Genomic DNA, 25,376 nt, shown 5'->3' on the forward strand with positions numbered 1-25,376 from the left:
CTCAAGGTCCTGGGATCCAGCCCCATATCGGGCTCCCTGCTTAGCAGGAAGCCTGCTTCTCCCTCTCATACTCCCCCTGCTTGTGTTCCCTCTCTCACTGTGTCTCTGTCAAATAAATAAATCTTTAAAAAAAATAAAAAAATAAAAATGGGCAGAAGATGCAAACACATTTTTCTGAAGAAGACATCCAGATGGCCAACAGTTTGGCACCTGTCAGAAATCAACAACACCAGGAAACAACAAGTGTCGATGAGGTTGTAGAGAAAGGGGAACTCTTGTACACTATTGGTGGTGATGTAAACAGGTACAGCCACTCTGGAAAACAGTATGGAGGTTCCTCAAAAAGTTAAAAATAGAACTACCCTACGAGACAGCAGTTGCACTACTAGTATTTGCCCTAAGAATACAAAAATAGTAATTCAGAGGTATACATGCACCCCGATGTTTATAGCAGCAGCGTTATCTACGGTAGCCAAATTGTGGAAGCAGCCCAAATGTCCATCAACTAATGAATAGATAAAGAAGATGTGATGCACACACACACACACACACACACACACACACACTAGATTATTACTCAGCCATAAAAAATAATGAAATCTTGCCATTTGCAGTGACCTGGATGAAGCTAGAAAGTATTATCCTAAGTGAAATGAATCAGAGAAAGACACCATATGACTTCACTCATATGTGGAATTTAAGAAAAAAAACAAACAAGCAAAGGGGGGGAAAAGAAAGAGAGGCAAACCAAAAAACAAACAGAGAACAAACTGATGGTTACCAGAAGGGAGGTGGGTGCGGGGTGGGTTAAACAGGTGATGGGGATTAAGGATTGCACTTGTGGTGAGCACCGGGTGATGTATGAAAGGTTTGAATCACTGTATTTTATACCTGAAACTAATATTACGCTATATGTTAACTAACTGGAATTTAAAGAAAAACTTAAAAAAAAAAAAAACAGTATGAGATTGGCATAGGTTCAACATATAGACCAATGGAACAGAATTGAGAGTCCAGGAATAATTCCATATATTATGGCCAATTAATTTTTGACAGGGGTTCTCAGACCATGCAAAGGGGAAAAATAATCTTTTCAGAAAATGATGTTAGAATAACTAGAGATTTTCCTGCAAAAGAATGAATGTGGATCCCTACCTCACACCATAAAGATTAATTCAAAATGAATCAACAACTTAAATATGAGATAAAATTATAAAAAACTCTTAAAACATAGGGGAGAAGTCTTAATGTTCTTAGATTTTGATAATGGATTAGTAGATATGACACCAAAAACAGGAGCAACAAAAGAAAAAATAGCTAATTGGGCTTCATCAAACTTTAAAACTTTTATGTATCAAAGGACATTATCAAGAAGAAAAAACAACCCATAGAAAGGGAGTAAATAATTGTAAAACATGTATCTAATAAGGGTCTACTATTCAGAATATATCAAGAACTCTAACTCAACAACAAAAGAATCCAATTAAAGCCCAATTTAAAAATGGGCAAAGGACAGGCACCTGGGTGGCTCAGCAGGTGAGGTGTCTGACTCTTGGTTTCAGCTTATGTCATGATCTCAGGGTCCTGAGATTGGGGCTTGTGACAGGCTCAGAGCTCAGCACAGAGTCTGCTTGTCTGTCTCCCTCTGCCTCCCCACCCCCATAAGCAAATAAAATCTTTTAAAAAATAAAATTAAAATTAAAATGAGCAAAGGAATTCAATAGACAGTTCTCAAAAAAATATACAAGTGGTCAAAAAGCACCTAAAAAAGATGCTCAAATCCTTAGTCATTAGGAAAATTCAGATCAAACCCTCAATGATATACCACTCACATTCACTAGCATAACTGTAATCCAAAACAATGTAAAACAACAATATTGAAAAGGATATGGAGAAATTGAAATCATTGTACATTCATGGTGAAAATGTAAAATGGTTCTACCTCTGTGGATAACAATTTGACAGTTCCTCAAAAAATTAAACATAAAATTAACATGTGACACAGGAATTCTATCTCTAGGGATATAACTTAAAGAACTGAAAATGTACTGAAATTAACACATGTGTGCACGTGTTCATAAGAGCACTATTCACAATAGCCAAAAGGTGAAAGTAACCCAAATGTCCATCAGAGGATGAATGGATCATCAAAGTATAGAGGATTTATACAGTGTAATATTATTCAGCCATAAAAGGAATGGACTACTGATACAAGGTACAATATAGATGAAGCTTGAAAACCTTATGCTCAGTGGAAAAAAAAACAGTCTAAAGAAGTCATTTATTTATTTATTTATTTATTAAATATTTTATTTATTTATTTATTTGACAGAGATCACAAGCAGGCAGAGAGGCAGGCAGAGAGAGAGGAGGAAGCAGGCTCCCTGCTGAGCAGAGAGCCCGATGCGGGGCTCGATCCCAGGACCCTGAGATCATGACCTGAGCCGAAGGCAGCGGCTTAACCCACTGAGCCACCCAGGCGCCCCTAATGAAGTCATTTATTGTACAGTTCTCTTCATATGACATATCCATGGTATTAAGTATGTCTGCAGAGATGCAATACACATTGTTAGTTACCAGAGGGAGAGGGAAGGGGAGGAGAGAGAGCAACTGCTTAATGAGTAATTATTTCCTTTGGAGTTGATGAATGTTTGGAACTAGATAGAATTAATGGTATATTGTGCTACCTAGTTAATGTGCTAAATGCCATCAGATTGTTCACTTTAAAACTGTTAGTTTTAGATTGTGTGAATTTCACCTTAATTATAATTTTAAAAAAATACACTTAGGCACAGCATAGTCAAACTGCTGAAAACCAAAGATGAGAAGATCTGGAAAGCAACCAAAAACAAAAAGAAAAAACAAACAAAAAACCTAATTCAACATGGAGACAGAAAAAGAGTTAACATAGGGGAGAAACAGAAAACAACTGGTGAAATGACTGATCTAAATCCAACTATACTGGTGTGCTTGGGTGGCCCAGATGGCTAAGCATCTGCCCTTGGCTCAGGTCATGATCTTTGGGGTCCTGGGATTGAGCTCCATGATGGACTCTCTGCTTAGCAGGAAGTCTGCTTCTCCCTCTCCATTTGCCTCCTCCCCCAGTCGTGCTGTCTCTTTCTTTCTCAAGTAAATAAATAAAATCTTTAAAAACAAATAATTCCTACTATTCCAATAATTACCTTAAATGTTAACTGACTAAATATCCCAATTAAAAGGCAGAGATTGCCATAAAGGATGAAAAAGCAAGGCCGAACTATATATACTGTCTATAAGATGCATTTTGAGCATAAAAACATAGGTGCTGTCTACAAGGGATGTACTTTAAATATAAAGACACATATGTTGAAAGTAAAATGATAGTAAAGATATACCATGAGAACAGTAAGTGTAAGAAGCCTGGAGTGGTTATCTTAATATTAGATAAAATAATCCTCAAAATAAAGATTATTCCTGGGGATAAAGAGGGGCATTTGGGGATTTCAGGTGATAAAAATTCATTAGAATTGAAAGTCATGATAATCATATACGTGCATTTTTTCTAATAACAATTCCTCAAAATGCCTGAAAATAGTTGACAATTAAAGCCAAAAATATACATTCCACAACCATAGTTTTGGATTTTAACACTTTAAGACAACAAACCGGTAAAGACAGAAGATACCAGCAAAACTATCCACAACCTGGACTTATATGATATTCATAAAGCAGTGTAGCTAACTCTTTCAGAATATGCTTTTGAAAGAGTATATGTGTGTTTATCAAGGTACCCTATATGCTAAGCCATAAAGTTGGTCCCCCAAAATTTAAAAGGATTGAATCATAAGGAGTTTGTTATCTGATCACAAGAAAATAATTGCTTTTCTACTAAATGTTCATCAACAGCAGAATAAGTAAAGCAGAGTATATTCATATTCAGTATTGAGAGTGAATGGTTCACAACTACACAGAGTAGTATGAGTGAATTTCACAAACATAATGTTAAGTGAAAGAAGCCAGACATAAGAGTGTATATTTTGGGCGCCTGGGTGGCTCAGTGGGTTGAGCCGCTGCCTTCGGCTCAGGTCATGATCTCAGGGTCCTGGGATCGAGCCCCGCATCGGGCTCTCTGCTCAGCAGGGAGCCTGCTTCCCTTCCTCTCTCTCTGCCTGCCTCTCTGCCTACTTGTGATCTCTGTCTGTCAAATAAATAAATAAAATCTTTAAAAAAAAGTGTATATTTTATGATTTCATTTAAGGCACACTATTGGAACTCATGATAGTGTTTACCCTTGGTTAAGAGAACGGCAAGAAGTGACTGGAAAGGTACAAGACGGGGTTTCTGGTTTCTGGGAATGTCTTGTCTCTTGATCTAGGTCCTAAAATTATGGGTTTGTTTAGTGTGTGGAAGTTTATTGAGCTGTATACTTACAGTATGAACTTCTTTTAAAATTGGGAGATAATTGATAACTGACATATAACATTAGCTGCAGGTATATAACAATGATTCAGTATTTGTATATATTGCAAAATGATCAACATAGTAAGTCTAGTTAACATCCATTACGACATACAGGGTTTTTTGGCAACGAGAACTTTTAGTGTCTATTCTTTTAGCAACTTTGAGATATACAAAAAATATTAACTGTAGTCACCATGCTGTACCCCCCTGTGGTAACCACCAGTCTGTTCTCTGTATCTATGAGTTTACTTTTGTTTAGATTCCACATATAAATGAAATCCTGTATCCTGTAGTATTTGTCTTTGTCTGGCTTATTTCACTTAACAAAATGCCCTCAAGGTCCATCCATGTTGTTGCAAATGACAAAAGTTCCTTCTTTTTATGGGTAAATAATACTCCACCGTGTGTGTGTGTGTGTATACACCACATTTTCTTTTCTTTTTTTTTTTTTTACACCACATTTTCTTTATCCATCCATCCATCCACCCATCCATTGATGGACACTTAGGGAAATGATACTGCAATGAACATTGGGGTGCATACTTCTTTTTGTGTTACTCTTTTCTTTTCCTTTGGATAAGTACCCAGAAATGGAATTGCTGGATTATATGGTAATTCTACTTTTAATCTTAATTTCTTGATACACTGTGTACTTTATTCAGCATGTATTTATACTTCAGAAAAAGGTGTTTTTAAAAACTGGCAACAACAAAGGGCGGAGAGTGAGAGAGAGAGAGAGAGGGCCTATAGGTAGGAATCCTTTCAGCGGCTGTTACTTTAGTAACAGTTTAGTTTAGTTACTTGTGAGCAGTGGTGCTTTTCAAAATATTTAACAACTTGTTTGGCCCAAGCATTGACCTATCAGAATGGATGCCGTCTGTAAACAACAGATACGACAATGATAATGTAACTAGCTGTCTTACAGGTAGGAGAAGATGAAAGCCTGACTGATAGCATTATCAGTGCCTGCAGAGAGAACTATAAGGCAAGAGAACTGTCTGTCCTTCTACACAAGGACAACCACAAGCAGTTATTCTGTCAGTCTACATTCCTATCATTTGTTATTTTGGCTCCTTGGAGAGAAGTTCTCACATCTGTTTAAAACCTATATCGCTTACTGTGCTTAGTGATTAACCATTGAATCCTCATAGTTTAAAGAATAGAAATTATTATTTTCATTTACAGATTAGAAAACAACAGAAGATTAACATTAAAAAAAAAAAAGAAACTTCCTATTGAATGATGGAGCTAGAATTCTAAGATCTGTGCTACTCCAAAGCCTGTGCTATGAGGAAAGAAAAGAATCAATCTCTAAATCCCTTTCATTGGTGTATTACCTCACATTTGTGAAGCTATTTCCATAAATTTTGTTTAATTATATTCCCACAAGTCTATGAACAAGCAGAAGTTACAGCTTATCTGTGTTGCTGATGAAAACACTGAGATTCAGTGTTTTCAGCCTTCCTAAATTCACTAGTGACAAAATTAATTCACAAGAGTATATAAACATTTTTTGCTTGAATGATGCTTTCACAGTATGTTACCTGCTTTCAAAGTCTCATTCAGTTTAACACCAAATCTATAGCATGGGTCTTCTGGTTAGCTTCACTTTATAAATGGAGAAAGTAGACTAAATGAGATTTGAACTCAGCCCTTCTAACTTCAAATCTGGCAGTAAAAGCTGATGACTTGTAGCATACTAATTGCTTAGTGATTGTCTCTTAGCTCCGAACCTACTTCTGTGGGTTTCTTGACTGCTTTTCTTTTACTGTTGTCCCAGCAACACTCTTACCCACCAGCAGCATGAACCACTATCTGTAGTCTTCCCAACACTCCCAGAACTACGGTGAGCACTCTCTTGTGCTCTCACCCCACCATACTGCCTCTGTCTTTCTGCGTGTCATTATCTCTCTACTCACATGTTCAGGTTCCCTAGGGTGGGTTATAACCTCTTTCAGGAAAGCAAGTGGACCTTATGCTTTGCTCTCATTTTCTGTACCTAGGAAAGCCATTTCCTTCCAATGAGCACTTAATGCATTATGTTGGCTACTTTTCTGTCTTTTCAACAAAATTTGCAACCTAGACATGAATATTCGTTGATTATGCTTATTGATTACACTTGGCACTTACCACTCAAGTTTAGTTGCTGGAGATCGTTTAAACATAGAAAAGATGGTGGCAGATAACTTATTTGATTGTTGTGTGCGCTTAAACTAACCAAACTTCTCAATTCCCCTATATTTCTTGGAATCTCTCTGATTGCATTATTTGAGATATCAAGTCTTTTAAGTTGAGTCATATTAGACAGTTCTTCTGGAAGTCTTGTTAACTGTAATAAAGATTAAACAATTACATTTTAAATAAATATTTCTATGACTAAAACTTTGTCTAAAATCAAATGGAAGGATAGTTTTGGGGTCTTAAAAAGGGATTTTTTTAAAAAGATTTTTATTTATTTATTTCACAGACAGAGATCACAAGCAGGCAGAGTGGCAGGGAGAGAAAGGAAGCAGGCTCCCTGCTGAGCAGAGAGCCCAATGCGGGGCTCGATCCCAGGACCCTGAGACCATGACCTGAGCCGAAGGCAGAGGCTTTAACCCACTGAGCCACCCAGGCACCCCAAAAAGGGATATTTTCACTATGTCACAAATTCTTGCTGAAATCCATAATATATTGTGTAACATCCAAGTACCTCCCCAGTCTGACCAATGCTACCAATTTAACCACATGGCTTATTAACCTGCTTTCCTTACTCTCCCAGCACTTAGTGTTCTGTACCACTATCCCTTTCTTCCTTCCTTGAATCTGACCTGCTTTGAGACACAAGTCTTTCCCAACTATTCATCCCACATTTGATATTTTTATTCCTATTCTCATCAACAGTGCTTTTTATTAGTCTCTTGTGTGTATTTTCCTTGGGTTCTTAAATGACATGATGTCATTTTTTTTATTTCTTTTTTTTTTTTAAAGATTTTATTTGTTTATTGGACAGAGAGAGATCACAAGTAGGCAGAGAGGCAGGCAGAGAGAGAGAGGATGAAGCAGGCTCCCCACCAAGGAAAGAGCCCGATGTGGGGCTCGATCCCAGGACCCTGGGATCATGACCTGAGCCGAAGGCAGAGGCTTTAACCCTCTGAGCCACCCAGGCGCCCATGATGTCATTTTTAAAAAAAGATTTTATTCATTTATTCGACAGAGAGAGATCACAAGTAGGCAGAGAGGCAGGCTGAGAGCAGAGAGAGGGGGGAAGCAGGCTCCCTGCTGAGCAGAGAGCCTGGTGTGGGGCTCGATCCCAGGATCCTGGGATCATGACCTGAGCCGAAGGCAGAGGCTTTAACCCACTGAGCCACCCAGGTGCCCCCATTATGTCATTTTTTATACTTTTTTTGTGTACATGTTCCCAATCAAGATGCACTTTAAGTAAGTGGTCAATAAACCCCTTTAAAATGGACTCACACAGCTTGGCATTATGGCCTCAAAAAAACTCCTAGTACAAAAAGTGTCGCAAAATAACAGGAATTATGATACCCTGCTATGGTGAAGAACAAATGCACATATTCAGAGAAAATATGGCCATCACAAGTGGCTTTTGAAATAAAGGAAGCTCTACGAATGAACCAAAGAATTTTGAATAAATGGACCCCTCTGAGATAACCAAACAACAAGATAAATACTGAATAATGTGCTCAGTGTTATTCTATATATAAAAGAAGCATAACAAACAGTCCCAAAGGGTTGCTGGGTGGCTCAGTCAGTTAAGCATCCAACTCTTGATTTCGGCTCAGGTCATAAATTCAGGATGTGAGATAGAACCCTGAGTCAGGCTCCATGCACAGCATGGAGTCTACTTGAGGATTCTTTCTTTCCCTGTCCCTCTACCCTTCCCTCTTCTTGTGCACGTGCTCTCTCTCTCTCTCATTCTCTAAAATAAATAAATACTAAATGTAAAGGAAAAGAAAAGAAAACAGCCCCTAACTTCAAGGAGATTAAATTTTAATTCAGGGGACAAAATATACATATAGTAAACCATCAGGAAAGAGTATTAAACAACAGGTAATCCCGTGCCAAAATAAAGAGTACAATAACAGCTTTGTGGAAGTTTAGAGAATGTATATCAGTACAAATCAGAGAGCTAAAAGAAAGCTTCAGCTAGCATTATTTCATTATTTCAACTATAATGGCCAAGTTAAACATAGCCAGATAATAGGTCTAAGGTTCTTTTCATTAGTTTACTAAGATCTTAATATAAATCAGCAATGTTGGATTATTTTAAACTATTTCCATAAAATTCATTCTTACAGTTCAAGTAAAATGAGAAGCTAAACTATAAGAACATTTATTCATGTTGATCTAGCAATTCTTTAAGGAAAATTCTCTAAGGAAATAGTAAAATGTGGAAAAGGTTATGTTTATGAAGCAGTTCATCACAGCATTAAATATGATGATGAAAAATTACAACATCCCTAAATACTTAGCAAAAGATGATTAGTTACATATATCATGTATTAGCTATAACAATTATTGGGAAGATTATATTATATTATGGGGAAATGCTTATATTAAGTGAAAAGAGAAGAAACTAAAATTAAAATTGAATGTAGAATCTTTTTATACTTGCTTATAAAACCATATACCTTAAAAAAAAGAGTAAAAGTAAGGTGTATCAACATATGATCATTGACTAATAGTTATATTACAATGGTATGCTTCTGGAATGATTTTTTTAAAATTTCATTTCTCAATTTCCTAAATTTTCAATAATGTCTTTACATTATAATTCATAACTTTAAAACTCCTTTTACAATTAAACTGAAATTAAAAGAAATCTATAAAATTGTCAACTTTAGTTCCTTGTAATTTCATTTTAATAAAATACTTTCCTACAAAGCTGTTGAGAAATATAGTTTATACTTTAAATATACTTTATACTTTATACTTTAAAACCATGTTTGGGGTTAAAAAAAAAAACCTATTTCTTGGGGCACCTGGGTGGCTCAGTGGGTTAAAGCCTCTGCCTTCAGCTCAGGTCATGATCCCAGTGTCCTGGGATTAGGCCCCACATCGGGCTCTCTGCTCTGCAGGGAGCCTGCTTCCTCCTCTCTCGCTCTCTCTGCTGCCTCTCTGCCTACTTGTGACCTCTGTCTGTCAAATAAATAAATAAAATCTTTTAAAAAAAACTTATTTCTTTAAAAAATAAAATATTCCAGCTAAATTTAAAACACACATATACTACAATTTAGATTCTAATCCCCTCCAGTGCCAAATTCCCTCCAAAGCCCAAAATATTGGTCTCTTACCTTTCTTCCATTCATCTGACTTATATTCAGCTCTTCCAATGATTGAAGTTGGCACAGTTCAATAGGAAAATATATAAATTGATTGCTTGAGATATTAAATTTCTGGATTCTTTTTAGGTTACAGATATCTGAAGGGATATTCTGTATTTGGTTTACTGAAAGATCAAGTACTTGCAGATTTTCTAAAGTACACACTTCTATAGGGAAAGCTTCAAATTTATTACAGCATAAAATAAGAACATGGAGTGATACCATATTGGAGATAGATGGTGGAATTTTTCTTATTTGGTTTTCACCAAGATCCAGATATTCAAGATTAATAAGAGAACATAAGTGTTCAGAAAATATGAGTAGTTTATTTTTATTTAACTCTAAATTAAGTAATTGTTTACTAAAAGATATATCTACAGGTATTTCTGAAATATAATTTCCATTAAAATTTAAATAATTAAGAAAATCTAAAGCGCACAAGCCTACTGGAAAATACATTATTTTATTATAACTCAATTCAACTTTAGTTATTTTTTTGCAATTTTTCACTTCAATGGGAACATCTGTGATTATATTTCCTGAAAATTCTAGAATGAAAATATTATTAAGATGTGAGAGATCTTCAGGTATTCTCACTATATTATTTTTGTTTACATAGAGTTCTCTTAAATTTTTGAGCTTATAGATGTTCTTAGGAAGTCCTGTTAATTTATTATAACTAAGGCTAAGACATTCCAACATTACGCAGTGGGAAATTTTCTCTGGAATTTCTTTCAATAGATTTTTATCAAGTATTAGAATTCTGAGTTCCTTAAAATTCTCGATTTTGTGTGAAATAACTTCCAGTTTATTGTCAGCTAGTTGGAGTTCTTTCATCTTGAACAATTGAAAAATTTCCACAGCTAAAAAGGTAAGTTTATTATGATCCAGCAGAAGGTTTTCTAAATTTTTAAGCTCCCTAATTTCTTTTGGCAAACTGCTTATCAGGTTTCCAGTAAGGATTAGTGAAATTAACTTTGGAAGGAAGCACAGAACTTTAGGAAATATTGTTAACTGATTATATTCCAGATTGAGAACCTTCAAGTTTTTAAAACTAGACAGAGTATCTGGTATATGACTTAACTTATTTTTAGCCAAACTTAAAATTTCCAAGTTTCCAAGACTTTCTAAGCCAGAAGGAAAATTCTCAATGTAATTGTCATTAAAAAAGAGTTGCCTGATATTCCCAAGATGTGATATTTCTTTAGGTATATGTGATATTTGATTGTGACTGACATTTAATATCCTTAAATTATGAAGTAACTGAATATCAGGTGGAAGTGATGATAACCCATTTTCTTGCAAGGACAGAATTTCAAGTCCCCACAGGTCACCTGAATCTGCCCCTTTAAAACTTTTGATTTGGTTCTTGTCCAAATACAGGTATTTTACATATTTGATTTTTAAAATGTCCTTAGGGAATTCTTCTAAACCCTTGGCCTTGAGGTTAACTGTAAAGTTATGTGATCCGAAGTCAAGTCCTTTCTGATATTCTTCAGAGAGCTGTGGACTAGTTGTTTCTAATGTTTCATGAGATAAGAAGCCAGAGAAAGCCTGATACCCAGCGACCATCCCAGTTATTGATAATGGTGGGCTTTGTGGAATATCACTTTTTAACTGAAAGCTTTTATATGTAGTGATTGTACCAGAAAATTGAAGATTTTTCCTTTGTTCTTCATCTCTCTTAGACTTAATTCCAAGGGACAATGTTGATGCATCATTATGTATGCCTAATTCATCATTTCTAAGATTTGTTTCACAAATCTGATTGGAAGGTTTCCCAACACAAGGTTCCGCTAATGAATTCGATGTTTCTTTAATAAATTCAGGTTCCATTGCCCATAATGTAGATTCTGTCCTAAGTTGACTAGTGGTATCTTCTAGCTCTTCTGAAGTATCCTCCTTTTCAGACATCTTTTTTACTGGTATGTCTTACATCAATACATGATTATAACTCAATTTTAATTTTCATGTTTAATTTTCTCCTTTGAACCTACAAAACAAATACTGATATTAAAATGAGACATACAATAAATATTTAAAATTACAAATGAATTTTATAATAATTTTTATTCTATAGTGAATAATTTAATAGATATTAAAACAATCTGTAACTAAAAAGCTAATTTTATATATGATTGCTAGTTAAATGTAGTTAAATTGATTGCATGCATTTATCATATGATACTCTTGAAATCACATTGAAATTATAGAAAGTAAGAAAGGAGACATAAAGGAATGAAAGAACTGAGCAAATTTTTGGAAAACAGCCAGTGGCTCCCTGACATGCAGAGAGTACTATTTGCATTATGGATGTTGTAGGTTTACATATGGTGCTGAAGTGTCTTGTCCCAACAAATTCAGTACATTAAAATAATTTTCTCATAGGTAGAAGTGAAATATCTTAAGAAAGAGATAGTTTCTGTAAGACTAACTAGAAGTAAAACAACTTTTCCAAGAGAACTGAACCCTGACTGTAATTCTTTTCTGTGACGCCTGAAGTATCTGCACAGCTGTGTAGTTCCTCTCCTCCAAACTCTGGATCCCAGCTTTGTTAGTCCATCTCCCAAGTCTGTAGTTTTTAATAACCCAACCTCCTTCCTTCCTTTCTTCATCCTAGGGGTGGTATTTACTATCTCTTGTGTTACCAAAGTTCCCCCTTTGCCTTTTTGGTTCTCTAATACTTGTCTACACAATTCCCTGTATTAAATCCTTTCAATTAAACTGGTATGGTTTCACTGTTTCACAGACTCTCAAAGAGAATAGAAAAAGAGGGAACATTTTCCAGCTTGTTTTATGACATTAGCACTAACCTTGATAAAACATATTAAGGACAATATGAAATATTAAAGGCAAACTTTACTCAAGGCAAAAATTCTAAACATTACTATTCTAAATATTATATAAATATTATATATTTCTATATGTTCTAGAAACATTTCTAAATATTCTAAATTTTCTAAATATTATAAAATTTAATATTTTATTATAAAATATTATAAAATATAAATATTATAAATATTATAAAACCCAGCAATATATAAAGAGACTATCTTGTGACTAAGTTGCATTTGTCCCAGAAATTGAAGGTTGGATTTTAACATTAAAAAGTTAATGTGGTTTGTCACATTGAGATGGAGAAAAACCATACAATCATTTCATTAGATGCACTTGATAAATTGCAACATTCTTCATGATTTTAGAGAGAACTTTTAGCAAAGTATGAATAGATGGAGATTTCCTCAATCTATAAATTTCCTTAATCTGTAAGTATCTTACCTAGTGGTAAATCAATGAAAGCTTTCCTTTGATATTCAAAGCAAGAAAATGTTGCCTTGTATCATCACTTCCATCAGTATTGTACTGGAGATCTTAGTGGCATAATGCCAGGAAAAGGGTTTAAAGATTATTAAAAATTAAATTAAAATGTCATGACTCACAGATAATATGATTATGTATGTAGGAAATTCAAGATCATGTATAGACACATTATTAAAATCAATAGGAACATTAAGTAATGTTGAATATAAAGTCAATATACAAAAGCCAGTTTCCTTCCTTATGTTAAAAAAAAAACTTAGAAAATAAAAGTTTAAAGAGGTATCATTTACAATCAAGAAATGTCAAATCCCTAGGAATAAATCTAACAAAAACTGTGTAAGACTTGTACAGAAAAATACTACTTCATATAAGTACAAAATGCAGTGAGAGATATTGGAGAAGACCTAAATAAATGGAGTGGTTTTCTTTGCAAATTGATCTATAAATTCAATCTTATTATAAATTCAATTCTAACCTTATTTTTGTGGAACTTGACAAACTGATTCTTAAAAGTCTTTGGACAGGGGCGCCTGGGTGGCTCAGTGGGTTAAAGCCGCTGCCTTCGGCTCAGGTCATGATCCCAGGGTCCTGGGATCGAGCCCCACATCGGGCTCTCTGCTCAGCGGGGAGCCTGCTTCCCTTCCTTTCTCTCTGCCTGCCTCTCTGCCTACTTGTGATCTGTCTGATAAATAAATAAAATCTTTAAAAAAAAAAAAAGTCTTTGGACAAAGGGCCACGAAGAGTCATGATATGCTTAAAAAATGAAAACCAGGTAGAGGATTTATTTGTTGAATATGAAGACTTCTTAGGAGGCTATAGTAAATAGGGTGATATGGCACTGGTACAAGAAGATTCAAATAGATCAGTAAAATATATAGAAAACCCAGAAACAGACATTTGATCATGACATATGGATACTTGGTTTTTGAAAAATACAAGACTTCAGAGCATTGAAAAAAAGGTAGTCTTTTCAATAATGGTGCTGGAACAACTGGATAGTTAGTACACTATAAAATATGTCTAGGGGCGCCTGGGTGGATCAGTGGGTTAAAGCCTCTGCCTTTCGCTCAGGTCATGATCCCGGGGTCCTGGGATCAAGCCCCTCGTTGGGCTCTCTGCTCAGCGGGGAGCCTGCTTCCTCCTCTCTCTCTCTCTCTGCCTGCCTGCCTCTCTGTCTACTTGTGAACTCTGTCAAATAAATAAATAAATAAAATCTTAAAAAATATATATGTCTGAAAGATATATCCAAATCCAACCACAACAAGAAAGTTTCCTTAACCAAAACTTCCAAGAAAGGCTTAGAACTGAAACAGAACCTGATAGAAGGGCTTTGGAAATGTGGGGACATATACAAGTATCTTTTTGTTTTCTCTGTGGCTAACATGAAGAACAACAAGCTGAAAGACATCGCGATACCTGGAAGCACAGCCAGATGTTCTTTGGCAAAAACAAGGTGATGATGGTGGCCTTGGCTTGAAGCCCATCTGATGAGTACAAAGACAACCTGCATCAGGTCAGCAAGAAATTGAGGAGTGAAGGTCGGTCTCCTTTTCACCAACCACACCAGGGAGGAAGTGAATGAAGGCTTTACAAAATACACAGAAATGGACTTCACTCAAGCTGGAAACAAAGTAACTTTCACTGTGACTTCTGGAGCAGTTCCCCACTCCACAGATACTCAAGAGAGATGTGGTGACCCTACTGTCCAACCATGAGATGTGCAAGGAGGGTGATGTGCTGAACCCAGAGCAGGCCTGCGTGCTAAAGCTTTTCAGGTATGAGATGGCTAAATTTAAAGTTGCTGTCAAATACATGTGGGATGTGTAGTCCAGAAGGTTCCAGCAGATGGGAAGTGACCTACCAAAGAGAGTGTCCAAGTAGGCAGAAGAATCAGGGGGAGGGAAAGTAAAAGGCCGACAGGTACTTAGAGCCCAGGCATGTGGGACCACCATCCCACAGGTCAAACAGCAGCGAGGCTGAGAGAGACAGATTGCTTTTCTTTTTTTTTTCTTTTTCTTTCTTTCTTTCTTTTTTTTTTTTTAGATTGCTTTTCTATAAGGAATAAAACTGTCTGCAGTGTTGCTCCCTGAACAGCAAAGACAACGTTTCCTAGGGGGGAAAAAAAAACGGCCTTGGCTTCAGGATTTTGTTTGGATTCCCAGGTTTCCTTTTGTTCACTTTGAGCCAGCTTCCAGCACTGGCTCCTGCATGATGGTTGGGGACGTGAGAGCCACCATCAGAGCAAGGGCTTCTTTCCTCTGGTCTTTTGCCCCTCCTGGAAACAGGGGTTTGCCAAAGAATAGAGGAACCCTGGCCACCCTTCCTACCCTTATTTTTCTCTCCCTCTTTCCCCTGCTCCATACCCCAGGAACACCAGGGCCAGGAGTCTTAGACAATAAGACAGGATGCTTTCACAAAGACAAGAGTAAAGTCACTTCTGAAACCCAGAGCAGATATTAAAACTATTTCATAGGAAAAAAAGGGGGGGTGGGGAAAGGGGAAAGAAAAATTAAAAAGTCAATAATATATATCTGAAATGTGGTAAAGATAGAGAAGGAGATGGAAAATATAAAAGAGTGCATGAAAAATATATTGAGAAGGAGTAACATATATTTAATTAGCATTCCAGAAGGAGAAAGTGGACATAATGGAACAAAGGCAATATTTAAAGAAATACTGGCTATGAATGCTCCAGAACTAATGAAAAATATGAATCAAGAGATCCATGATATACAACATATCCAAGCAGAATAAATAAAAAGTATCATTCTAAAACTACAGAACAATAGAAGCAATGAACATATTATGAGAGCAGTCAGAGAGAAGGGGAGGAACCCCTATAGAGGAAGGACAAGATGAGAACAGATGTCTTAGCAACTTCAGTAAAAACTAGAGGACAGTGGAGTAACTTACTGAAAATGTTGACAGAAAGTCCCTATTAACCTTGCATTGGGTATCGAAACAATTTATCATTCAAAAATAAAAGGACCAGAAAAACATTTACAGGTAATCAAAACTGAGAACTTCTACCACCAAGAGCCTTGCTCAAAAGGAACTTCTAAAAGATATAATTTAAGAGGAAAACGATATCAGAGGATGATCGGAAATTCAAGGTGGGAATAGTAGGCAAGTAAAATGGTAGCCACATATGTAAATTCAAAGAAATAATGGTCTCTATAAAACAATAATAGTGTTTCATATATGGTATTTGAAAAGAACTGGAATATCAGAAATAATGTCAGAGTCAAGAATCTCCCTGAGTATTAAGAGGATAATGGTAACTGCAGTGTAGAGGCCCAGTGAACACCACCTTTGCCAAGTGATTAAAATCAACATCATCACTACATTATGTACTTCAAGATATGGAAGACTGAGAAGGACTAATCACTTTGTGGTTTTCTTTCCAAAAATGTATAACCTCAATCCAATTAGGAAAAGACATCAGACAAATCCAAATTGAGGGACATTCTGCAAAATAACTGATCAGTTGTCTACAAAAATGTTGAGGACATAAAAGACAAATACTCAGAAACTGTCACAGATTGCAGGAGACTAAGGAGACATGACAACTAAATTTTATATGGGATCTGGGGTTAGACTCTTGTACAGAAAAAAGACATTAATGTAAAAAATGTAAATTTCAAATAAAGTCTGTAGTTTAGTTAGATGTATTATACCAAGGCAAATATTTCAACTTCTCTGTAAATCAAAAATTATTTCAAAATAAAATAAAAACAAAACCTGTACTAAAATGTTCTAAAATCTTTTTTTTAGTTGAGGTAGATGAGAAGTTGTTTAGCTTTAAGACTGTGTTAGGCATGATTGATAAAATTTGATAATTTTTTAAGATTTATTATCAACAATAAAAGTAGAGGGACTAGATACCAGACTTAAAAAGAGAAAAACTTTAAGGGGAAATATACAAAAGACAAAGAGGAACAATAACAATGTTCTGAGAGATTTTTTAAAAAGCAAAAAAGAAGGAAAAAGAAATTAGAAAAGTTTTAAAAGTATAAACAAGTCCAAATATAATAAAAATAAATGTGAATGGATTAAATAACCAATTAAAAGATTTAAAAACAAAAATGAAAACTCAAGTGCTGTTTTTGAAAGATGACTCTAAAGCATAAGATCACAGAAAACGAAAAGAAATTAAAAGGAGGAACCCATGTTCTATTTGCACCTTGATTTAAGAAAAAGATGGCACTAAGATCACTGTGGAAATTAATGGCTTTTCATTCTGGGTCAACTAGGAATCCATACAGGAAGAAAAAGATATTTGACCAGTATCTTGCCGTCCACAAAAATTAATTTTAAGTGGATTATAGATTTATTTTTTTAAAGATTTTATTTATTTATTTGATATAGAGCAAGAGAGGGAGAGCATGAGGGGGGTGGGGGTGTGGGGGGCAGGGGAAGAGGAAGAAGCAGGCTCTTAGATGAGCAGAAAGCCTGATGTGGGGATTGATCACAGGACCCTGGGATCATGACCTGAGCCAAAGGCAGACACTTAATGACTGAGCCACCCAGGCATCCCAAGTGGACTATAGATTTAAATGTGAAAAGTAGGGGCACCTGGGTGGCTCAGTGGGTTAAAGCTTTTGCCTTGGGCTCTGGTCGTGATCCCAGCATCCTAGGATCCAGCCCCACATGGGGCTCTCTGCTCAGCGGGGAGCCTGCTTCCCCCTCCCCCACCTGCCTCTCTGCCTACTTGTGATCTCTGTCTGTCAAATAAATAAATAAATAATCGTAAAAAAAAATGTGAAAAGTAAAACAGTGAGAAGACATTAGGATAGAGAATGAATTAAGTGGACACAAAAAAACATTATAATAGTAACAGATTGGAAATAACATAAATGTCCATAGTGTATGGCTTATGGCTTTCATTTTAACTATGGCTGAGTCAAAGTATTTGAGTGTATAATTTTCTATTTCCACAATATGTTTTGTCATATTTTAATTTTACAGTTTTTGCCTTCTGTGCCTTAAGAAGTTCTTCAAATATTTACTTCTCTATCAGTCAGGGTCCCACAGGAGAACATGCTACACTCAAATTGAGTAATTTGAGGAAAGTTTACCAGAGAGTTTATTCACAAAGGTAAAATGTAAGGGAATCACAGAAGATAGTGTTGTATCCCAGGGCCAGTACAGTGAGCTCCACTGTTACTCCTAAGCCTGGTAGGGGAGAGAGAATCTAGACAAGGCACTGTGGACAAAGACCCACTGACTAGAGCTTGGACTCTGGATGAATGAATACAGTCAGCAACAAAGCTGCTGCAAAGAGAGCCGGGGGAATAAAACCCCACCCTCACTCTCCTCCATTCTTCTTATCTTCTGATGCAGCCTCCTTTAGGCTTCTGAGGTTCAGAGAGCATGAGGGACTCTTGATGCAGTCTATACAGTTTAGCCCTCTGGGATACAAAGCAGAATCAGAGGGTGGCGATTATAAAAATAGCCACAAGTTTTTCCAGTGTTTGCATGTGTCCCAAGAAGTAGAGTCTATTTCCTCACCTCTTGAATCTCACTTTGGCCATGTGACTCAAACTTTGCCCAATGGGGCATTAGCAAACATGACACAAGCAGAGGTTTGAAAGCTCTCGGACACTGCACAGTTTTTGAGAGCCCTACCATACATGCACTGTGATGTCTGGTTAGCTTATTGGGTGATGAGAAACAGTTGGCTAATTATTCAACTTTCAGCCAGCCAACACACGGAGTGACCTAGCTGACTGGCAGCTGATCACAAATGCATGGATAAACCCAGCCACGATTATCAGAACTGCCTAGCTGAGCCAACCCCAAATTCTGGCTTTCTCACAGAATTGGGAGCTTAATGAAGTGTTTGCTATGCAGCAAAGACTAACTGGTATTAGTGGCAAATGGAATATACCCAGCAGAAATATTTTAAAAATTTGTGCTTTGCTTTTCACAGTTCTTTAATCCATATGGAAAATTATTTTGTTTATGGTATGAGGTAGGGATCTAATATAATATTTCTCATATGTCTAGTCAGTTGTCTCTGCAATATATTTATTCAATAGTAAATTCTTTCTTCACTGATTTTTTAAAAATTTTAAAAGATTTTATTTATTTATTTGACAGAGATAGAGAGATCACAAGTAGGCAGAGAGGCAGGCAGAGACGGGGGGTGGGGAGCAGGCTCCCCACTGAGCAGAGAGCTTGATGCAGGACTCAATCCCAGAATCCTGAGATCATGACCTGAGCTAAAGGCAGAGGCTTAACCCACTGAGCCACCCAGGGGCCCCTCTTCACTGATTTCTAATGCTGCCTCAATCATATATATGTGTAGAGCTGTTTCTGGAATTTCATTTCTATTCCTTTTATCTATTTGTCTAAGTTTGGATCAATACCACATGTTTTAATGATTATAATCTTGGTATCTGGTAGAGAATGTCCTTTCCCCTTATCCTTTTTCTTCAAAATTATGATGGTTATTCCCAACCCTTTATATAGCCAGATCAGTTTCAGGATCTGTGCATCAAGTTCCACAAAATGTCTTGCTTGTATTTCAATAAGAATTGAATTAAACTTGTGAACTAATTTGGGAAAGAAGTGACACATTGATGATATTGATTCTTCCTGTTTAATAACGTGGTATATCTCTGTTGCTATTGGGAATGATATCTGATTTTTAAAAAAGATTTTATTTTATTTATTTGACAGAGAGATAGTGGGAATGGGTACACAACCAAGGGGAGAGGGAGAGGAAGTAGGCTTCCCACTGAGCAGGTAGCCTGATGCAGAGCTTGATCCCAGGACCCTGGGATCGTGACCTGAGCTGAATGCAGATGCTTAATGACTGAGCCACCCAGGTATCCCTGATATCTGATTTCTATGTCTTTTTTTAGTTTTTAAAATATTCACATATATATTGGGGCTCCAGGGTAGCCCAATGGGTTGAGCCTCTGCCTTAGGCTCGGGTCATGATCTCAGGGTCCTGGGATCGAGCCCCGCGTCAGGCTCTCTGGTCAGTGGGGATCCTGCCTCCCCGCCCCTCTCTCTGCCTGCTTCTCTGCCTACCTGTGATCTCTCTATCAAATAAATAAATAAAATCTTTTTTAAAAAATTTCACATATAGGAACACTATTTATTTTTGCATGTTGATCTTGTCTCCAGCAATATGACTGGGCTTTCATATGAATTCTAATAGCTTCATACATTCTGCTAGATTTTCTATAAAGACAACATTACAAATATTGGCAGTGTTTGCTTCTTCTTATCCAATTCTCTAACTCATTTATTGTCCTACTGCATTTGTTAAGCACTTCAGTAAGTATAATGTGGAATAGAAGGAATGATAGCAGCTATCTTTGTCTTATTTTTTTAATATCTGCTAATGTGGTATATTACATTAATAGATTTTCTTTATTGAACATCTGGCATATGAGGATAAGTCAAACTTGGTCATGATATATTGCTTTTTAATTCACTTTTGAATTAAATGTAACATTTATTGATAATTTTAATACCTGTGTTATTAGTAATTTTGTTGATAATTTCCTTTTCTGTAATGTTCTTATCCAGTTTTGTGGTCAAGGTTAACCTCACAAATTGAGCTGGGTAACTTACCCTAATTATGTGTTTGTTGATGTCTTTTATATGTTACAGGATAATCTGTTCCCTAAAGGTTCTGTAAAATTTTCTTTTTGATCTCTTACTCATTAGATTTGATGGTTGCTGGTTTGTCCAAGTTTTCTTTTTCTTTTCAAAACGTGTGGTGAAGTAACTACTTTCTCCTGGCTTCATGTTTCTATATAGTGGAAACTATCCATGCAATGCGCTAGGCCTTGAGCCCTATCTCAACAGTATCTTCTCTTCAGGGAAGACTTGAATAACTGATAAGCTCATCTCCTTCTGGGTTCCCTCTAGGTCTTTCTGCTGGCCAGATTTGTGTTTAGTGAGCTGTCTTCCATAGAATAAGAGGGTTGACTGTGTGTTTGGGGAGCCAAGGTTGTCCGTCTGTTTGATGACAAAGTAATTACCTTGAATTCAAGAGGGAACTAGTGCAAGTCCACTTAGCTACAGACCAAAGCCACTTTCTCTAAACTGTTTTATCAGTAATACATGTGATATTTTGACCCCCATCTGCTTGATTTTATTTAATGATAAGGAACTTGGGAGGAGAAGAAGCAGTGTTATTCTTTGCTCCTCAAATGACAACATCTGGTCGTGCCTTGGCTGAATACTTTGAAAAATAAATACAACTGGAGAAATTAAGTCTCTAGGGTGGTAAGGGTTCATGGTTTATGGCTGTAGAGTTGTTTTTTTTTTTTTTAAGATTTTATTTATTTATTTGACAGAGATCACAAATAGGCAGAGAGGCAAGCAGAGAGAGGAGGGGGAGCAGGCTCCCTGCTGAGCAGAGAGCCCGATGCAGGCCTTGATCCCAGGACCCTGAGACCATGACCTGAGCCAAAGGCAGAGGCTTTAACCCACTGAGCCACCCAGGCACCCCTGGGTATAGAGTTTTAACCTCAACATTTTGTAGCAGCCCAGATTGTGCTTTTGGCTTTTGTGGGGATGGCTTTTTCAGGTGGCTTTAGCCCTTGGGCTTTCTTTAGTAAGCATGGCATACATGGAATTGTGTGATCTTGATGGTCTATGACAGTTCATAGTAGTGTTGTTCCCCAGGTGTTTGGTAAAAGTGTACTTTTTTTTTTTTAATTATTGTGGTAAAATATATGTAAAATTTATCACTTTAATTATTTTCAAATGTATAGTTAGTAGCATTAGGTACATTCACACTCTTGTGTAATAAGAGTTTAAGATGAAAAACTTACTAAACAAGGGCTGCTCTGGTCTCCATGTCTGGGTACCTACAGATTGACTGTGAATGCTGCATTCAGTTGGGACTGGTAATAGAGGAGAAACAAGAGTCAGAGATGAGATCTCCTATTCTGTTGGCCTGAGTTAGGTCAAATGTCCAACTTTGAATGAGTGACTGTGGCTAGACGTCAGAGTAATACTATTTTAGATGGTACTACATGGCTCACCCCTACAGCCAGGGATGGCATTTGCTCACCCCAGATATCACAGGAGAAATAATATATGCATTTATGTATTTATATACACACATCTGAGAGAGCAACCCAAACCCAAAGGAAGAACAGATGCTGGAGAAGCAACTGTGATGTCCCTTATAACCACTTTTTAGAGATAACCAGTGACAAATATCATACATATTACTTTTTTTTTTTTTTTACAAAATTGAGGTCTTACTATGCAGTATCATTGTCTAATATGATAACAGTAGCTATATGTGGCCATTTCAATTTAGATTAAATAAAATTACAGTTTAGCCTCTCAGTCACACTAGCCATACTTCAGTTGCTTAATAGCTAAATGTATCTAGTGACTACCTTATTGAACATTTCCAGCGTCACAGAATATATACATTGTAGTTAACATACCGTGATTTGAAATGAAATATTTGAAAAGCTTACCATTTATGCCTGCAAAATATTCTGTTGAAGTCTGTGTTATCATTTATATGACCATTATCATGTGAACATTTTAAAGGCTGATAAATAGCATTCTAAAAATGTATAGAAGAAAGTATTTTTCCCCCTCCTCCTCACAAGCACTGAGAGATTCATTTAAAAGTAAATATTGCCAATCTAATAGGCAAAAACAGATCCCAACTCTGTTTTTATAAATATTAGTTAAGTTGAACAACCCTCTGTAATTTGTTACATATTTGAAAGACATAGGTGTTAACCACAAGACGTTTTTATGTCCTGCAGTATCAACAAATTGCTTGAGTGTAGAGTGGAGCGGAGTGTGGAATAAAGGCCACTCAACAGAGGCTAAAGCAACGTGGGATAGCGTGCACACACGCCAGAGGTGGGTATCGCTGGGGTATGAAGAGGACGTCGTAAAGAGCTGTAGATATTGAGGGGAGATGGGAAAAGAAAAACCTGGCTTTGGCTTGTCGGGTGGCCCAAGTAACAGCGCTTCGCTTCACCTGGAGCCTTTCGCAGTGGCAGTGACTCGGGTGGTGGGCAGGACGGGGACCCGCGCAGGGGAGCATTCAGCAACTCAGGAGCTAGCGGTGGCCTTCCACCCCGCACTGACCCCCGATCCTGTGTCGGGCGACAGTGGCCGAGCGCCTCGGACTGGCCGCGCCCCTGCGCGTTTGTGAGCTGGCCTAGGTCACACTAGGACACCTGCGGGTAGGTTGGGGGCCTCCATTCAGCTTCCCAGGCAGGTCGGGTGTCGGTGGCCACCTATGGGGCAGAGAACTTTGTTTTTTTGCCTGCGGGGCTAACAGCAGGCTGTAGAGGCACGGTGAAAATGGCATCTAGTGACGTGGAGGAAACATTTTGTCACTGTTCGACCAAACCGCCTCATAGAGCCCGAACTTTTCTGTCTCATTTCCCACGGGGGCCATTCTTCAGCTCCTGCTGGGCCCCCAACCCACTGGTCAGTGACTGCAGGCAAGCTGCCTGGGACCCGGAAAACCGAGCCTGCTCATCTCTCCGGGAGGGGACGATTGGGACCGCCCAGATACCGAGGCTTTGGAGATTTGGAGGCGTGTCTGCCTTTACAGTTACCAGGAAGAAAACCGGTAAGTGAGTCTAGGGACAGGAGAGGTGCTGGCTATGCTTTGAGAAAGCTCCTGAGATCACTGTGACTTGCCTTCTCCCGTCATCTAAACAGGACAAACTGAAGTTCCAAGACTGCTTAGCCCTAGCCTAATATAACCAAAAAAGTGGCATTTATCAGAAAAACAAACAAACGGGAAGTCTTTGTAATTGAAAACCAAATATAGGGTTTTATTTATTTTTTATTATTAATTTTTATGATGTTATGTTAGTCACCATACAGTATGTCATTAGTTTTTTTTTTTTTTTTAAGATTTTAGTTATTTATTTGACAGAGATCACAAGTAGGCAGAGAGGCAGGCAGAAGGGAAAGCAGGCTCCCTGCTGAGCAGAAAGCCCAATGGGGTGGGGGTGGGGCCTTGATCCCAGGACCCTGGGATCCTGACCTGAGCTGAAGGCAGAGGCTTTAACCCACTGAGCCACCCAGGTGCCCCATGTCATTAGTTTTTGATGTAGTGTTCCAAGATTCACTGTTGGTACAGAGCTTATAGAAAAAAGAAATGGAAAACTTAAAAATGACCTTGCTTGATTTACTAATACAAATACCTAAAATATAATAAAATTGAAAAAATGTGTTTTACCATGATTGAAAAAAATACATTCTAAAAATGCCACTTGAATTCATTCATATCTTTTGATGAACACTATTGCATCCTGTTAGAAGGTGATGTTTAAAATATTCTTAGAGTACTAAATTAACAGAAAACCTCCAAACATATTATCCATAGATTCATGTGAAAGGCTCTCCTTTCATCTGCCGAGGACCCTGTCTACAGAGTAGGCCACTTGAACTTGGTGAGGAGTCACAGACCTTTTTTTTTTTTTAGATTTTTATTTATTTGACAGAGAGAGAGACACAGTGAGAGAGGGAACACAAGCAGGGGGAGTCAGAGAGGGAGAAGCAGGCTTCCCACTGAGCAGGGAGCCGGATGCGGGGCTCTATCCCAGGACGCTGGGATCATGACCTGAACCAAGGGCAGATACCTAATGACTGAGCCACCCAGGTGCCCCAGTCACAGACCTTTTGGTTATCAGGGTGGTTGGCCCACCATGTTCTCCAGCCCTTTTCCATAGCCTGCAACTGTTATCAAATTGTTTTAGTATATGGACCTCCCAAACCCTCGTGTTACTACCAAATTACAATTTGAAATTTAAAGTTGAATAATGGGCAGCAGCTCTTTCTGCCCTGTTTCTGTGCTTTAATAAAATCACCATTTGCACCAAAATAAATAAATAAATAAATAAGTAAATAAAGTTGAATAATGAATGCAATTAACTTCTCAGAATTTATGAAAAGCAGTGAGAGTCCCTTTTCTGTAATTCTACATGTGTAGCCTTTTCATATCCCATTCTGTGGATTGAATTTGCAAGATATCATCTGCCTAGTTATGAACTTTGCAACTTATTGAAAATACATGTAGTTTGCTGGTGTTGCAGAAGTCTGTGTTTTGTCTTTTTTTAAAACTGAGATATAAATGATATATAACATTAGTTTCTGGTGTACAAAAATAATGATTTGATATTTCCATATGTTGCAAAATGATTACCACACTAAGTCTAGTTAACATCCATCACCATAGTTACAAAAATCTTCTTCCTGTGAAGAGAACTTTTAAGATCTTTTAGCAAATTTCAAATATACAATAGTATTATTAACTATAGT

General features: G+C 37.1%; 2 protein-coding genes and 1 pseudogene across 4 annotated transcripts in view; 2 read left to right on the plus strand and 1 right to left on the minus strand.

Moving 5' to 3' along the window:
- The window catches only part of LRRD1 (leucine rich repeats and death domain containing 1), a 33,418-nt gene extending 10,234 nt beyond the window's left edge, over nucleotides 1-23,184 (minus strand). Inside the window, exons 1-3 of one of the 2 annotated variants that reach the window (XM_047694621.1) lie at nucleotides 23,074-23,161; nucleotides 9,738-11,760; nucleotides 6,571-6,769 (exon numbers count right to left, since the gene is read on the minus strand). In XM_047694621.1, the coding sequence (XP_047550577.1) occupies nucleotides 6,571-6,769; nucleotides 9,738-11,681 (2,143 nt within the window). In that variant the 5' untranslated portion in view covers nucleotides 11,682-11,760; nucleotides 23,074-23,161. Of the gene's footprint in view, nucleotides 1-6,570; nucleotides 6,770-9,737; nucleotides 11,761-23,073 lie in introns of both variants that reach the window. The other variant, XM_047694622.1, reaches the window with a different exon arrangement.
- Nucleotides 1-25,376, plus strand: part of ANKIB1 (ankyrin repeat and IBR domain containing 1) — a 259,272-nt gene that overhangs the window by 27,187 nt on the left and 206,709 nt on the right. For both annotated transcript variants that reach the window (XM_047694615.1, XM_047694616.1), the window contains exon 3: nucleotides 22,853-22,952. The gene's annotated coding sequence lies outside the window, so the exon portion shown is untranslated. The remainder of the gene's footprint in view (nucleotides 1-22,852; nucleotides 22,953-25,376) is intronic.
- LOC125081257 (mRNA turnover protein 4 homolog) lies at nucleotides 14,065-15,068 on the plus strand (annotated as a pseudogene).

Source organism: Lutra lutra, chromosome 11 (assembly GCF_902655055.1).
Source record: "Lutra lutra chromosome 11, mLutLut1.2, whole genome shotgun sequence".
NCBI classification, from domain to species: Eukaryota; Metazoa; Chordata; class Mammalia; order Carnivora; family Mustelidae; genus Lutra; species Lutra lutra.